This window comes from Peromyscus californicus, unplaced genomic scaffold (assembly GCF_007827085.1).
Source record: "Peromyscus californicus insignis strain IS unplaced genomic scaffold, ASM782708v3 Scaffold_24__1_contigs__length_46423439, whole genome shotgun sequence".
In the NCBI taxonomy this organism is placed as follows: Eukaryota; Metazoa; Chordata; class Mammalia; order Rodentia; family Cricetidae; genus Peromyscus; species Peromyscus californicus.
Genome location: NW_026294535.1, coordinates 24,283,114 through 24,300,191, shown reverse-complemented (window position 1 = coordinate 24,300,191; position 17,078 = coordinate 24,283,114). Strand labels below are relative to the sequence as shown.

The 17,078-nt window shown below is 36.3% G+C and overlaps 1 protein-coding gene across 20 annotated transcripts in view; it reads right to left on the bottom strand.

Moving 5' to 3' along the window:
* Positions 1-17,078, bottom strand: part of Ppfia2 (PTPRF interacting protein alpha 2) — a 461,179-nt gene that overhangs the window by 163,383 nt on the left and 280,718 nt on the right. For 18 of the 20 annotated variants that reach the window (XM_052753255.1, XM_052753257.1, XM_052753256.1 and 15 more), the window contains 2 exons: positions 7,121-7,285; positions 1,683-1,757 (listed from right to left, as the gene is read on the bottom strand). In XM_052753255.1, coding sequence (XP_052609215.1) covers positions 1,683-1,757; positions 7,121-7,285 — 240 coding nt within the window. The remainder of the gene's footprint in view (positions 1-1,682; positions 1,758-7,120; positions 7,286-17,078) is intronic. The other 2 variants (XM_052753261.1, XM_052753273.1) reach the window with 1 other exon arrangement.

Below are 17,078 nucleotides of genomic sequence, written 5' to 3'. Positions count from 1 at the left end.
TAATTATTAAGCCAGGAGCCAACAAAAGCAGAAATAAATGACTTTGTGAAAATTAAGTTATTTTAAGGAAGCAATACTAAGTAGTGTGCAGTAAATAGGATTTATTCTGTTTTTTAAAATGTATGGAAATAGCCTATTAATACCAAATAAAGAACTTGGTTAAATGTTTTTAGACACACCATTTTGTTAGTAATCCTTAATAATACTTAGTATTGACAGTAGCCTCTCACATTTTAAATTATTAAAAATACGGGAAGATATGTTTGTTTATTTTATTATATTCACTACCAGTAAAACAAATATCATAATATTGAACTTCTACAAGTGCACTTGTAAATAAATATAAAATTAGATGGAGATAGCACTATTTTATTGTCTAATAAAGATCTATATTTTTATTTGTGGGTATATATTCTTTATTCAATTTTACTAATAGAATAAAAATATAAACTGAAAACTTGCAAAGAAAAAACATTTAAAATTTTTTATCATTTTTATTATTGAAAGAGTTTTTCTCATACAATATACTCTGTGATGGTTGTCCCTCCCCAACTCCTCCCAGATCCTCCCCACCTCCCCACCCACTCAAATTTTCATTCTTTCTGGCTTTCTCTCATTCAAAAACAAAGAACAAAACAAAACAAAACCAACAGAACAAAACAACAGCAACAAAAAGCCAGGTGTCTAAAAAGGAAAAAGAAAAAAAAGAAATAAAATAAAAAATTTGAATGAGACAAAACAAACAAATGTACAGAAAAGCAGCGTGGCAAGAGAGAACACAAGACATACATAAGGACTTAGAGACCCATACATGGAAATCTCGTAAAGACAGAAAACAGTAAACCATAATATAGAAGCAAAAGGCCTGTAGGGTAAGAAAAGAAAAAGTAAAAAAAAAAAGCCCAACAAAGCATTATCAGACAATCAACTCTCCCAAAATACCATTTAGTTCATTGTGAGTTGGCCATCTACTGCTGGCCATGGATCTTGCCTTAAGAGTTGTTTGTATACTTGGTGAGACTCCACTGGAGAAAACTTTTTTTCATTTTTAATCAGTTATCAATTGGAAACAGCTTCCGGGAGAATTGCAGGGAAACGAGGCCTTCTGAACACTGTACAACTGAAGTACATATGAACAGGCGGGGCTGTGGCAACATGTATAAGGTCTGAACAGATCTGGGCCTAATGGGGTCCCAGCTCTTTCAATCTTAAGCCATGACTTTAAAAAAAGATTGCTATGAATCTTCACAAACATTCTAATTCAGTGGTGCCACTTAGGGGCAGGCACGATGCTTTCAGAAAGTGAATACGGGAAGAGTCTGAGGGGAAATTAATTCGTGTGTCCATCTGGGGTATTTACTTCATTTTTTAGCATTTCAAAGTTTAAGAGGAACTTGGCACCAATTCCAGTCTCAGGGGTGTGTTTTACTTATTTCTAGGACTGGTTTCCTGAGTAGCCATCTCACTATCCCTTAGTGGCTTCTCTTTGGTCTCCTGGTGACAGATTTGAACATCCAGGGACCAGAAAACGGGCCTCTGGCAACTCATTTTAATGGGCGTCATTCAGCAGCACAGACAGAATGTAATTGATTTTGTGACAGAGTTAATGAAAGCAACGTGTAACACAAGGGCCAGCATGTAAGCAATAGTGCACCTCCGAAGAGCAAAGTTTGGTGTGTTACCTCCTGATTAGCTGAAGCTAGTTCCTCTTCCAGTGCAGAGACTCTTTCTAAAGAAACCCTCAGTCGCTCCCTTACCTAGAAGAAAAATCAAAATACGTGCAGTAATGTACATCCCAAATATAGGAAACTGTGGTGAAGCCACCATTAACATAAGAGACGAACGGTCAAATTCTTCAAGCATTTGCAGCGCTAAGATCACCGACTCATAAACCTGTCACGAGCAACATGGAAACATTGTCACCTCAGAAGCCTCTTTGTATCAAGGGGGATTTCCTTATAGCAAATCCTTTTGTAGGTGAACTGATAATCTTCCAATGGAGTTGGAACCTGACTGGCCTTGCTCCAATTTCTGATTCATAGTAAGAAGAGACAAAGTTCAAAAGCATAACCATGATACCATCACAAAATGGTCAGTAATTAGCCAAGCAAAATAGGTAAAATACATCTTTAAAATAAGTGAATTTTATGTTGGCTTTTGGTGCCTAACTTCAAAGAGCTTTGTTTAAAAGCAAAGAGATCATGGAAAATGAAAATTTATTGAAATTTTTTTGAGTGACTACAAAGTGTTAATGACTTGGGAGCTCCCATCTTGTACCCACAAACCCTGGGGGAAAGGCATTGCATTTTGTAGGACTAAACACATTTCAGTTTGAAAGCAGTGACGTTTTAAAATTGTTTCCTATATAATTGAAATTCGCAGAACTGTTTCCTTGACTTATGCTTTCTGATAGCTTCTAAAATTGAAACCATGTGTGGTGGAACATGCCAGTCAATCCCCGATACTTCGAAGACTGAGGAGGAAGACTCTGAGCTGAAGGCCTGATTGAGATATATAATAAGTAACAGGCCAGCTTGGTCTACTTAGTAAATCCTGTGTCAAAAGAAAGCAAATATCCAACCAAATCAAAATGAAAAAAAAAAAAGTCCCCAATCATTGCATGCTTATACCAATATATTAACTTTATATTACATTTGCCAAAGGCAGACTACCCTGGGTAGATATTTACTTAATGACTGTAGTAGTTTAATTTACCTAAGAAGTCAATCAACTATAGATTTAAGACACAACTCATCACAAGTTTTTGATTATTTATAACAACATATTTTCTATATAAATTTCTCAATAAATATTCGTTTTAATACTATAGTTAAATCCATATAAACTAATTTGGTTATTTAATAGACTCCTTATTTTATCATGGCATTTTTCTTAAATAATAAGATTTAAATAGGAATATAAGTTAAATGTATAAATAATTGTATAAAATTTTAATGTTGGAATAATTGCCTTGTTAATTATCTAAGAAATAGAGTAAGCAATGTTTCTTTAATTTTAGGGCAAAATATGAATTTTAAAGGTATCAAGCATTCATTCTTTTAACATTCTTTTATAGCAGTGTGTACAGGCAGGTGACTGGGTGTACTTTACTGCTGAAGCATAGCCCAACTATAGTATTACATTCTAATTTTCTGTATACTATTAATACAAAATAGAATAATATTTAGCATTAAAAATCCTCTGCACAGAATCTCTACTTAGCTCTATATGATGGATTGCCATGACTTTGTGATTTAGACAAATATCAAATTATTTATAAGAACAACACTGAATTAAATTCTGATTAATAACTGAATAATACTCAGATGAAAATCTTTGCTTATTTGACTTGGAGGAGTGTACAATGTGGATATTTATGAAGGGTTCTGGTGACCCTGGATGATGAGACCAACCTGAAGATAGCTCAGTACAATCATTGATGTCCCTGTATACAATGCTGATTAGGGCACTCTCAGAATGCCACCGAGAGGTAAACATTAACTGAAATTAGAATGTTTCTAAATTAGTGTTGGAGTTGAATAAAAATTTCCTGAATTGGAGCTATAGGTTAAAATATCATTTCTGTTAACTTGAACATCTTAGAAAGTCTTAGCTACTAGTTCCTTTATGACAAGTTAAGCATTTCAAGAAATATAAGTCTTAAAGTCTATCAAGAAATATGAATAAAGAATCATATCTCCATAAATTTATAAAAATTTAACAAATAAGTATATATTAACCATAAATTAATGAATCTAAAACTATCTTTATATTAAAATAAACACATTTTAAAATACAGTTTTAATTAATACTATGCATGCAAAGATATTTTTGCAGCTATTATCAATAAAGAATACCACAATAATGTTGAATTATTCACTTTGCTTCTCCATTTTAGACAAAAATTTCAATTAATGATATGTTAGCTTTATTTACCAAACGTTGTAAGGAAAAGAAAGGAATGCAAGTATGGAACCTTTCCAGGGATAGGAATTTGACAAGTTTTCCTTATCTGGTTGGCTTTAGTTGTATCACAGGGAAAATCAATATGTATCAGAGAATTTTCAGCTCCTTGCTCTGCCTTGAACATTGTACTAGCAGAATATCATCATTGTTTTTAATAATTATTTTTTTATTGGATCACATGATGTGTGTTTAGGCAGATAGATTTGATATATCATGCAAAACAATAATTGTTTAAATTTTGTCCAAAGAAGTGCACGGTTGCAGTTGTTAATTGTTCGTTCCCTAACGCTTCTCTTTTCGTTGGCTTGAACTACTGCTGTCATGAATGTTTGCATTACATGTATTGTTTTTTGCACAGATACATGGTAGCCTCCAATCATATTATCTGTATCATCAAAAAATTATTTCTAAATTAATCTGTTACTTCTGTATTGTTCAAAAATGATACGCAAATGCCTAGTGAAATGTTTTCTTCAAAATATATTTCAAAGAGATGATAATTTTATCACAGAAGATTAAAGGAAAAGAAGTCCCTTAATATGACAAATGTATCGCCCAATGAAGAGGTTGATGGAAGAAGTAAACATTCCAAATTAAAATTAAGGTATTGCAAAGTTTCACTGTGGTAATTACTGATTCTATTACGGAAAATTTTGTGTGGAAACATTCTTATTCTAGATGTTCAAGTCAAGTTTGATTCTGTGATAACTGACCATGAAAATATAATTGGTAAACACGGCCTTACATATATATATATATATGTCAGTGGTTACTTAATGAATATCAATATTTAAAACTCCAAGCCATTATAATGGTCAATACCCATGCTCAAGTTTTTATAGTTCATTTGTTTTCTATGGTAAAGTTTTTCTTGAGGCATAATTGATTATATTCTCTTATCTTTTTACTCTAATTTTAAATCCATAGCCTTTAGGTTAAAATGCTAATTAGTTATTTATATACCTGTGTGTTTACTCCTCCCTATTGTCATAAGAAACTGAATTACTCCCAAGGAAATAGTTCATGAAGGCACTTGGGTACAAATTAGTTCCTCAGTAAATAAAGAAATGTTATTTAAAACAAGCATCTAAGCCAAGAGGGAGATTAATGTCTTAGTTTCAAACTTTTAACAAATGTTGACATTTTCAGATGATAATTAGAATATTCTTTGACATTAACTGAAAAGATATCCTTATATTAAGCAGTGGTTCAAAGGCTCAAAGCTTTGCATGTTTTATAATAGATGACCCTTCCAGCAGTTCTAGGTAGATGTGGTTATTATCCTCATCTGAAAAACGGAGTAGTTATATAGAGACATTAAGCCACTTGTACAGACCTGTCTACTTGAGAGGGGAATCTCAGCATTTTATAAGGATAAGTTCATAGGCACCAGTTCAGCTGCTTATGAACTTGCCAAGATCTGTGACACTTGTGGAACATTTATAAAAGCTATAATTATTTTTAGGGTTATATTAAGAAATATTTCATTTTTCTGTACTCAGTTGATGGGACTACTATATGATAATTGTTTTATATTGTTCTAAATGTACTCACAGAACTGGGTTGTCTTAAAAGCATTTATTAATTTTACTCTGATACCAAAAATCACTCACTTGATTAAGTGATGTCAGAGTTCTTACAGAGAAACATAAAAAAATTATACATTTTCTAATACATTTATCTAAGTTTTTCAATATAGTTGTTTCCTCTGGAAAAGCCATGCTGTTCTCACAAATCCAGGTCATTTTATATACTGGCTCAACTGGCTACGGTATCTGTCTCTGGCTTTTACTTATTCTTTAATATTTAGGTAAAATATGATTCATTTTTTAACTCCTTTGCCATTCCAATAAAATTAGACAGTACATTTGTGATAGCATGGGACATTGTTCACTTGTGTTTGTAAGTGTCTGTCACTGACGTGTGAATGCCTAGTACGCTGAACTCATTAGTCACTAGGGGAATGTCTTTGTATGGCAAATCTGACGCAAAAGCAAATAGTCAATAAATTCTTGCAGAATTTTGTCACTGAATTTTTATTACAAAATGAAATGTAATAGAAACTAAATAAGTATAATTATTTGCTGTTAGACTTAACATGGCTATTTATATGACATATTTTTTATCCTCTTCAAAGTTTTCATAGTTTTTGCCTCTCATAATCAAAATGAAAGTGGGATATAGCTTCTCCTTAATAATCTAGAAGACAGAATTAGTGTTATCCTTGTACAGCCAATTCACATAATCCTCTGTTCTAAGAACTATCTGAAAGACTGATGATAATAATATATAAGTACATAAATATTAAATGGAACTAAATTCTACATACTTAAAACTTAGATATAAACTGCAATAATCCCGAGTCTGAATTTTCGTGTTCAGAACTTGTCATATATTTTACATTCAAGTGCCCTAATTCTTGCTATGCTAAATCCTAAAACTTCTTAAATTTTGAAATCACTTCTTTGAACTTTTATAGAAGAGAAATTGTGTCATAAACCTTACCTAATCTCTAAAGGATATTTTCTCCAGATTGCCGTATATTTACCGTAGGACTTGTTTGCACAGAAGAAAGGGCTTACAGCTACTCTTGGAAACACCAAGAAATGAGTTTTCCTTCTAATATGTTATGTTGTTACCAGCAGCCACTGTCAACATGTGTATTTGAAACTAAGATGTTAGCAGACTCCCCCACAAGGGAGGCATCAAATATAGTTAAAACATGCCTGATTTGCACTTCAAAAATACATGTGGTTTTCAGTTACTACTCTGATAGTTTGGAATCTATGGCATCTATGGACATACACTCCAGAGAAAGGGAGATGGGGAGATGGTTGAGACAGAGACAGAGAGACTGAATAATACTGCACAGTACTAGATGTCAAATATGCCTCTGGACCCGGGGTATAAGGATGTAATAAGGTCTAATTCTGTAAAGTTGTACATTCAGTGGTATAAATAAAAGAACATGGTCATGAATCCTGTCCATCCACAGTCACTGAATTTTAAACAGTTTTTTTTTTTTTTTTTTTGCATAACTCAAACGTGTTCCTTTGACCTATACGACTTGTTGATTTGTGTGAAAATAAGGAGCTTCCAGCTAATAACAGAAGCACAGTGTGGCTTGAAAAAAAAAATAGTATCAGTACTGTACCTTTTCATCCAAGGCCTTGTGGTGCTCAAACAAAGATTTCAGTGCCTTGAGAACCTCCACCTCACTGGACACTCCTGAGGGAGACTGAGCTTGCCGCTTCACCACGGTCATTCTCAGTGACCTTTCATGTCGTGACACAAGGCACTCCAAGTGCTCCAGTAACAGCTGTGGGATCAACAGAAAACAAAGTTATCTTGTGAACACAGCTGATCAGCATATTTTTGTGAAATCTACCTTAAACTATTAAAAGTTTTTACAGCACCCATGATAACCCTAGGGGATACAACAGGACACAGAAAAGAAACACACCACATGGTTAACTCAGTATGTGTAAAACACATTAAATACAAAATGTCTTCAGTCACATAACAAATCACTGAATAATAAGTAATGAAATCCATTCTTACAGTGCAGTGGCTCTCAACCTTCCTAATGCTGCGACCCTGGAATTACAGTTCCTCATGTTGTGGTGACCCCCAAACATAAAATGATTTTTGTTGCTGCTTCATAACTGTCATGTTGCTATTGTTATAAATCATAATGCTAACATCTGTGTTATCTCGTGGTCTTAGGTGACCCCTTGTGAAAAGGTTGTTTGAACTTCAAATGGGGTAATGATACACAAGTTGAGAATGTCTGTTCTACCAAGTATGACAACTTAGTCTTGAAATCAGTGGGAATCAAAGACCAGAAAAAAAATGTGTATGGGTCAAGAAGATTGCTATTAGCATTTATTCCTTAAATAAATACAATTGCATTATAATTTCAATGTAATCTTTCATTAATTTTTTGAGAATTGTTTTCAGAATATGTCATGATGTTGGCTTTTATTTTAAGTAGTTGTGTTCTATTTGCTTGTTGTAGTGTAAACTGCATAAGAACGAGAGCCTTTTATGTATTAAGGTGGCAGTCTTTTGATCCTTTATGTACTTGAATAGTGTGTGGAAATACACAATGAATTTCTAAAGTGAAGTCATTTTCCCTGAATGTACACTGATGAGTGTCAATATTAAACATAGATTGTGGGTTCTTTGAATTACTTCTTAAAGGCTCAGACTAATTAATATGGTTATAAGCACATGCATGAGTGTTTCAGCTAGATGATGTTCATGAAAACCCAAACTTTATGATTAAAAATTTCCATACATGTAAATGGAGTTATGTAAATTCAATTAATAACTGTTAATCTTACATTGCCTGGTGCCAGTGTAGGATGAGAAGTGTATGGTATAATGTTAACTTTATGGAACATAATGAAGTATTATTCTACAACTAAAAACAGCTGTCTTTAGAAGCCTCCTAAATCTTATCACTCTATATTCTTTAGGAAAGTTTTTCACACTGCAAAGTCCACTTTCCCAACATAGAGCACACTCACAAAATCAAAGTAACAAACAAAGAAAACTATAATTTTCTGTCCCCTTTTCTTTTCTTTTTTTTTTAACCACACAGATTTTACTAATTATACATCCTGATAAGATAGAAGCCTTCTGAAGAGGTGTCTGAAAGCATCCTTTTTGATCCATGGGTACAGCAAAGGAATCCCAAGTCTCTATTGACCTTGAGAAACAATCAGTTTCCTCATCACCTTTTGCAGTGAGTTTCTGGACTTTAGTTCTGAAAACACAGACTATAGATATTATTTTCTTTAGCAATTCTACCAAAAAAAAAAAAAAAACCTAAGAATTCTTCCCACCTGCAAAAGGTAACTGTCTGTTTAAAGTAACTACAGTGAATTATGTTTTCTACAACTAAGAGCACAGTAGCACTCAAGTTATTTGGTTCTACTTACTACTTAACTTTCTTATAAAAATTGTCATATGCCATGAGCTGGTCACTTTCTTATTAAGTGTGTTAGCTTTCTGGTTCTTTCAGTTTCCTTCCAATATTACCCCATTTAAAATTCATGGCAAGGTCTATTATTATTCATTTAGATGACTTTCCCAATATTTCACCCTCTAAATTTCTAAATTTTGTCTATTCTAATAATCTAGATTTCTATTCTATCTAATTTTACTCACATCCCGTGATTTCACTATAGACGCTGCCATTACCAGTAAGTACAACTGTTTCATAGTTGTAGATCTATCCCATAAGCCAAAGATTATTATATTTCTAGCTTGCCTTTTTATATGCTTGACCTCAAAAAAAAAATACATTCACTCTCAAGTCCTTGTACCACAGGGATTTGTTATACCGTGCTCACACTCTGTATACCACAACTCACATCTTCCATTCTCCTTTGCATAATTATTTTTTTTTTTATGTCTGCCAGCCTCCAGAATTCAGCTACCTGCCAATATATTCACTGACGCCACATGGGCTCAGGATTCATTATCTCCTCCTGAATTAGTGCAGTAACAGCTTGTTAGCTGGGTCACACATTTGTATCATTTCATCCATCGGGGTGCCACCCAAAACTCTAAGATTTAGAATACAACCTAGGGCCTTCGAGCCTGTGCTCGAGTCCTTAATGTCTTCTCATTCGGCCAAAGCAAAAGCCAGAGTCATTCCGTGTCCGAAGTGAAATCTAAATTATTGGAACTCACCTCTTTTTCTCACTCATCACCTGCATTGGTTTTGTTATAGCATCTGTGCATGGAGTTTTGCTTAGCTTTGTGAAATAGCAGATATCTGTTTAACTGCACCAGGCTTTTGTAGTAAGTACTTTATTTTCTTTTTTAACTGACAACGCTCCCTTTAAGTCACCTGCATGTCCTTAACACTCTGCAATCTCTGACTTATTGCCAGTTGTGTCACTTCTTCAACTGCTTTTTCAAGTCCTTGTGCTGCTGCTTCTTTCTCTACATGGCATCAGTCCCTCTCTGCCTTTTCCATCCAGTTTTACTATAGTCATTCACTGCCTCCCAAATATTAATATCAGGCCTCTAAGGAAAGGAAGATGCCCTCTCCTCTTCTCACTTCTAAATCTTTGTGCTCACAAGATTGTATACCGGTCATGTTCACTCATATTTGTTGAACGAAAAATAAACAGTTTATTAAAGTCACCACTTATAGATTTATAAGAATACCTCTTAAAATAAATGGGTGTTTGAGATGTATGTTCTGGATAGATTTTGCTAAAGTAAGTATCTGATTAATTACTTAAGAAAGTAAAATCTTCCATGGTGTATGGAGGAAAGATTGTTATGTAAACAATCAACTGCCCATGATTCATTCAAGTGGTGATCTGGGAAAGCAAGACATTGTTGAGTTGAGTCATTGCTGTGATCAGATAGTTTGAAAATCATGAAGAATACAAGCGCAGTGAGTTATGCTTGATGCTTTCAATCACACTGAAGAAATTAAAAATTAATAACAAATAGAAGTGATTAACTTTCCAAATTCTAGTGCTGGGGTCATTCAAAGATCCACTTGTTATTTAAAAGAAAGACAACAGTTTCATGTATTAGAGGTTACTACATTATAGCACATTATAAACTCACAGTTGTAACAAATGTCTTGCATGGAAATGCTCCCATAATAATCCAAAAAGGCAATAGAAACTGGCAAAGAGACATTTGAGAAGTTTCACATGTGCTAACCACATATCACATTGCTATACCTGTCTCTCTGATGAGGTCAGTCCCATTTGTTTTAATCTATCTTGCATAAATTTCACTGAAAGTGGAAGTCTCATCAAGGAAATCTGTGCTTATCATGCCCTGCTCTAAAAATCCCTTCTTCATTTCAAAATTTTAACTAGAATATGAGGTGATACAGATCAAACTTTAAGAAGAGAAGGCCTCCAAGATTTTTTCTTTAAGTGTGATTTTTTTTTTCTTTTAAATTTGGAATCTCAGAATCCTGGGAATACATGGGAAAAGAAGCCAATAGAAATAGTTAGGAAAAAAATGGGATTAAATGTTTGGTCTGATTGTTTCCTTATTCACTACTTCTAGCAGGCATCCAGTAATACATGGGCACAGCATTTTTAGTATCTGTGATTGACTACTATATGTACTGCCTGGGCTGTATAGGACTCTTCTGCTACCTTTTAAAACTATCAGCACTGTAAAAATCAAGTCTATTAAAAAATGGAGGGGGACCCAAGATGTCTGGTACTCTGAAGGTGGCAGAAGAGTGTGCCAAAAATGGAAAATGTCATCAGAGGAAGACAAGATTGCTGTGGGATGTTCTGTATGGCAAATGTGTTGCTGATTAGTCAATAAATAAAACACTGATTGGCCATTGGCCAGGCAGGAAGTGTAGGCGGGACAAGGAGGAGAATAAAGCTGGGAAGTAGAAGGCTGAGTGAGAAAGACACTGCCAGCTGCCGCCATGACGAACAGCATGTGAAGATGCCGGTAAGCCATGAGCCATGTGGCAATGTATAGATTTATGGAAATGGAATAATTTAAGCTGTAAGAACAGTTAGCAAGAAGCCTGCCATGGCCATACAGTTTGTAACCAATGTAAGTCTCTGTGTTTACTTGGTCGGGTCTGAGTGGCTGTGGGACTGGCGGGTGATAGAGATTTGTCCTGACTGTGGGCCAGGCAGGAAAACTCTAGCTACACAAGATAACAGGGTCACTCTCATGCTAAAGACAACAAAGCTACCACACCTACAGCAAAGAAACTCACCTGAGACAACAAACATGGCTGCCACAATGTCCCAAATGACAGTCATCTCAGCTAACGTAGCATCAGTTCCTGGAGTTTTAAAAGAGGGGACCACACTAATTAAAACATTAAGTAGTGATTCCTGGTACAGCTGGACTCGGCACTCTGGTTAAGTGGGCAAAGGATGCTCATTACAAGCAGGAAATTCGCGAGGAAGACCACGATCATGAGAGAGTGGAAGAAGAACAAAGGGAGAGTGACTTTGAGTGAACAGATGAACGCAGCAGCCCCCCGCCCTTCCCTCGCCTCAGAAGTCAGCCCCTGATGATGACAGAGCTGACCTGGGAAATGTGACACAGAAAAAAAGTTTTGTAAGATCACAGAAGCCAAAGGAAAGGAAGGTCATGCAAAGGGTATTCCTGTGAATGCTGAAAGCAGAGGTGAAAAGGAGAACAGGCAATAAAAAGCTGAGAACAGAGTCAGAGTTCCAAGGACAGAGGAAGACAAGGAAGTCAGGAGGGTGAAGAGGGAAAGAGCAAGATGCAGGAACGCTTCACAAAGGAAATGAGCAGCCAGAACGTGGTTCCGTGAACCCGGAAATCTGGGGCTCCAGAATCAACCACATTTGTCACCCTCTCTTAAAAATCTGAACATTCACAAGTCTAGTGTTAAAAATTGGTATCTGATCTTGCCTTTTATCTGAAACTGCTTTTGTTGCTGGGCTCAGACATGGTACATCTGGATTACATGGACTCCGAATCTCCTGAGAGCCCAGGAAAAAGCTTTGGAGCTCACCACTCTGAGCCTTTTCTATTGAAATAAAACTGGAGAAATTAAAGGAAAAGACAAAAAAAAAAGTGAGGTTTGAGAATATGTTAGGGCAGACTTCTGCTTACAAAGTCACTCAGGATGCATTAGCAGAAGTGTCAGAAGACAGCATGGAGGTCAAGTTAGTCAGCAAGCTGGAAGATAAAAAGGTTGCTTATATTGAACCTAAGACAGAAATGGATGTGGAACCCAACTTCTGAAGAGAAGCAGAGAACTGATCTGCAGTCAGCCTTCCTGCCTATAGAAAAAGATCAAAGTCAAGACTATAGATTTACAGAAAGAAAAATACTTGGAGAGGTGAATCAAACAGCCTGGTTTTAAGCATCCCCTCTTACAGATCTACAGAAGAAATGTTCAGTACGTGTTTGGGAAAGCAGATTCCATCAAAATGCCCTATGACCAAAATGAAAAATATTCATGGTATGCATTGATAGAATTTACTTCCTTGGAAGATGACAAAGAAAATTTAGATTCTGTAATAAGTACTGAGCTGAAGGGAGGAAAAATCAGAAAAGAGTTGGCTGATGCTATGAGGGAGGCAGACAGCCATGCAAAAGTCTGCCAAAGGTCTGTGTGCGGACATCATTGACAAGCTGTTAAAGGAATCCTTTGATGTTATGTTGACCTAAGGATAGTCATTGAACAGCAAACCAGATTCCTCAAAGGACTTGGTATTGTACATTTCAATAAAAGAAGATGTTGAAGCTATCCAGGAGGCCATGGGAGATGATGAAAAGTAATGGAAACAAAATGACCATGGACTGGGCCAAGCCTGTCGGAGGACAGTGGCTTGCGGGTTATGTGATCACAGAAGTGGATTTGTAGGATAAACTGGTAGCACAGGAAGCATGTACAGATTTGGTGGGAAGCCATGGAGAGGTAGGAAGCTTCCAAGGAGAAAAAGAGGAAAGACCACAAGGTATAAGAAAAGGAGACAGAGTTTGCAGAGTTTCTTTCATGAACAGATCTTTCTCTTTTATTTGAAAGACAGGATTCTGTTTGTTCATTTGTTTGTTGCTTTTGTCTGTTGAACTAAAGACAACTGAAGGAGTTGGGTGGATCCCAGCCACCATGGCTCAATTTCTAATACAACTCCTGCTCCTAAGGCTTAAGAAACAAGAATCAATCTACCTCGAGACCCAGCTATAGCACTCTTGGGCATATACCCAAGGAATGCTCAATCATACCACAAAGATACATGCTCAACTATGTTCATAGCAGCATTATCCACAATAGCCAGAGCCTGGAAACAACCCAGATGCCTGTCAACTGAAGAATGGATTAAGAAAATGTGGTACATATACACAATGGAGTACTACTCAGCAGAGAAAAACAATGACACCATGAAATTTGCAGGCAAATGGATGGAACTAGAAAATATTCTGAGTGAGATAACCCAGACTCAGAAGGACAAACATGGTATGTACCCACTCATAAGTGGATACTAGATGTAAAGCAAAGGATAATCAGACAACAACCCACAACTCCAGAGAAGCTAGCTAACAAGGAAGACCCAAAGAGGGATGCATGGATCACCCTGGGAAGGTGAAATAAATGAGATCTCCATGAGTAAACTGGGGATGAGGGGTGGGCAATGGAGGGTATGGGATAGGGGATGAGAGCATAAGGGAATGGGATGGTCGAGCTGGAACAGGGATTGAGTAGGAAAGAAATGAGAGGGATACCATGATAGAGGGACGTATCATGGGAATAGAGAGGAACTCAGTGCTAGGGAAGTTGCTAGGTATCCCCAAGTTTGACTCTAGCTTGGACTACTAGAAATAGTGGAGAAGATGCCTGAACTGAACTGGTGTATCCCGGTGATCAGACCGGTGAATGCCCTAACTGTTATCACAGAGCTTCTCTCCAATGACTGATGGAAGCAGATGCAGAGATCCACAGTCAAACACTAGGCAGAGCCCCAGGAGTCCAGTCAAAGAGAGAGAAGAGGGATTCTATGAGCAAGTGCATCAGGATCATGATGGGAAAACATGCAGAGACGACCAAACCAAACTAGTGGGAACTCATGAAAGTTGGATCAATGGCTGCAGAGCCTGCATGGGACTGGACTAGGCCCTCTGCATGGCAAGACAGTTATACAGCTTGATCTGCTTGGGGGGCCCCTGGGGATAGGATCAGAATCTATCCCTAGTGCATGATAGATTCTTTTGGAGCCCACTACCTATGATGGGACATCTCGTACAGCCTTGGGGCAGGGGGAAGTGCTTGGACTTGCCTCTACTGGATGTGCCCCCCCCATGGGAGGCCTTGCTTTCTTGTAGGGAGGAGTGAGAGGTGGGTTGGGAGGGGGAGCCTGGGGTGTCAGGAGAAGGGAAGAGGGGGATCTTTGATTCATATGTAAAATGAATGAAAAAATTTTCTTAATAAAAAAAAGTATGGCAGAAAAAAAAAGAAATATCATGAAAGAGGCAGGAAGACCTTAAGAGCCAAAGGACCAGGAAGTGTGATATGGAGTTGTGTCTCCTAGAAATGATAGAGGGTCTATGCCCTTGATACCTCAATATTATGGCTGCCTAAACAAAATCTTCATAGTGATAATATGAATAGGCATACTAGCATGGAAATGGGGAGTCTTTTGGAGTCACATCCCTAGAAGAAGAACTTCAGGCAACTGTAGGGTGCTAAAAGAGAGAGAATTAACCTCTAAAGGGAGGGGCTCTCTGATTAGCTTTCCAATACAAAGTGATCAGTCCAGAGATCATATACATACAAGTTGCACTAAACAGATTCAGTAGATTAAAAAAATAATAATAATCAAAGGCCATCAACACTCAAGCACCTGGCAAGGGTTGGAAGCAGAGGTTATGAGAGGAACTGGAGGGAATACAAAGAAGGAAGAAGTGACATAAACATACTTTAATTAAGGATTTTAATAAAAATAGTTTAATTTGGCTACTTTCATCCTCAAGCCACTCAAAAACTCTATTTTAAAAATTATTTGACATACTCCATTTTCCCAATATGTGTTCCTGACTATTCATATTGAAACAACTGTTTGGAGAATATGCATGGCTTGTGGTCATACTGTGCTTTCTGCTGATATCATAAAATACTGGCACAAAGAAACTTATGGAAAGAATAGGCTCACTTGGCTTAAAGATTATAGTCTATCACGAAGGGAAACCAAGAAAGCTACTTATGACACAGAATGTTCTAGAGGGAGATGAAACATCCCACCTTGCAGGGAACTCCATTAAGCCCAGGAAGAAAAGAAACTCAAAAGTTTTAGGAAATCCCTGAAACTTAACACATTCACTAGGCCACCATCCCACCTCCAAGTGTATATAAGAGACATCCTCAGAGAAGTGGAGCTACCTAGAAGAAACTCTCAAAGGAGAGGATAACCAACACAGATATGCCAAAGAAACTGAGACCAGCCAATCTGCCCCAGACTCAGATCAACAAAGCTGCCAGGAAAAGACATTCTCCAATCTGTTGATCTGCCTATAAGTTGTGTAATATGGTCCAGGTTTCCAGCTTTTGTGAAATGTCACCCATGTTGGGGTGAGCTTTTGGTGATGCAATTGCCTTTGAGCTATTTCTATTCCAGTAACTCTTTACCTCTTTCTGTAATAGCCTCAAAAAATTCATTGTTCCCCCAAGTTGGACTTTGGTGTTACTTGTGATTTGGTCTATTGTCAAGTCTCTATCTGGAGTGAGTAGCTCTTTGTTCAGGTTTCCCAAGTAACAGTGTCACACAACATATACACATAACGTGCCTATTTATTTTCAGAGGAATTTTATGAATAAAAATGTTGTTGTCTAATTTTTTCTGTTTTCTTATGGGCATAGAAATATTAAGCAACAAAGCTTGTTTGTATGTTTCTATAAATGTCCACTATAAATTTTGTAATTTTTAACATTACATAATTATGCATACTATTAGTTTACTTGTATACCTCCATTTAATTACTTAGTGAGCAGATGGCTTTAAGAACAAGTTGAACTTTGAATTCTTTCATTAACTTAATACTTGGCTGAGGACTCGGCATTTCTTTTGTGACAAAAATTATTCATGACCAAAGATTTCAGTTCTGACTGAATAAAAACACTATTTCCTGTACAACCAATAAAATTCATTAGAATTGAATTACAACATTTGAAACAAACCCTATTTGTCACCAACTATTATTTGGAGTCACATAAAAATATGAAAATTTCCAAAATATAGAACCCATGATTACTCAAGAAGTAGACTGTGTACATATTACTTCACTCAGGGGTATATGGCTTTTAGAGATGGTGAAATTGCTGTGTGGCTATGGTATGGTTGGTAAACATGTAAACATTTAGAAAAACCATCAGCCCTTAATTAATGTTAAGTACTATGTTTGCATTATTGCAAGCTTGTATAATAAATCTGTCTATCACAGAAACTGTGGTAAATGATATAATTCACTGTACTATCAGGATGCTGATTACTTTCTGATTTGTTGGTTTTGGTCATAATCCAAGTTCACCAACCTTTCTAACAGTTCACTTTGTGGATTGACTTTTTGTGTTATTTTTTCAATTCCTAAGTAAATGTTAACTTATTAATGTGGAA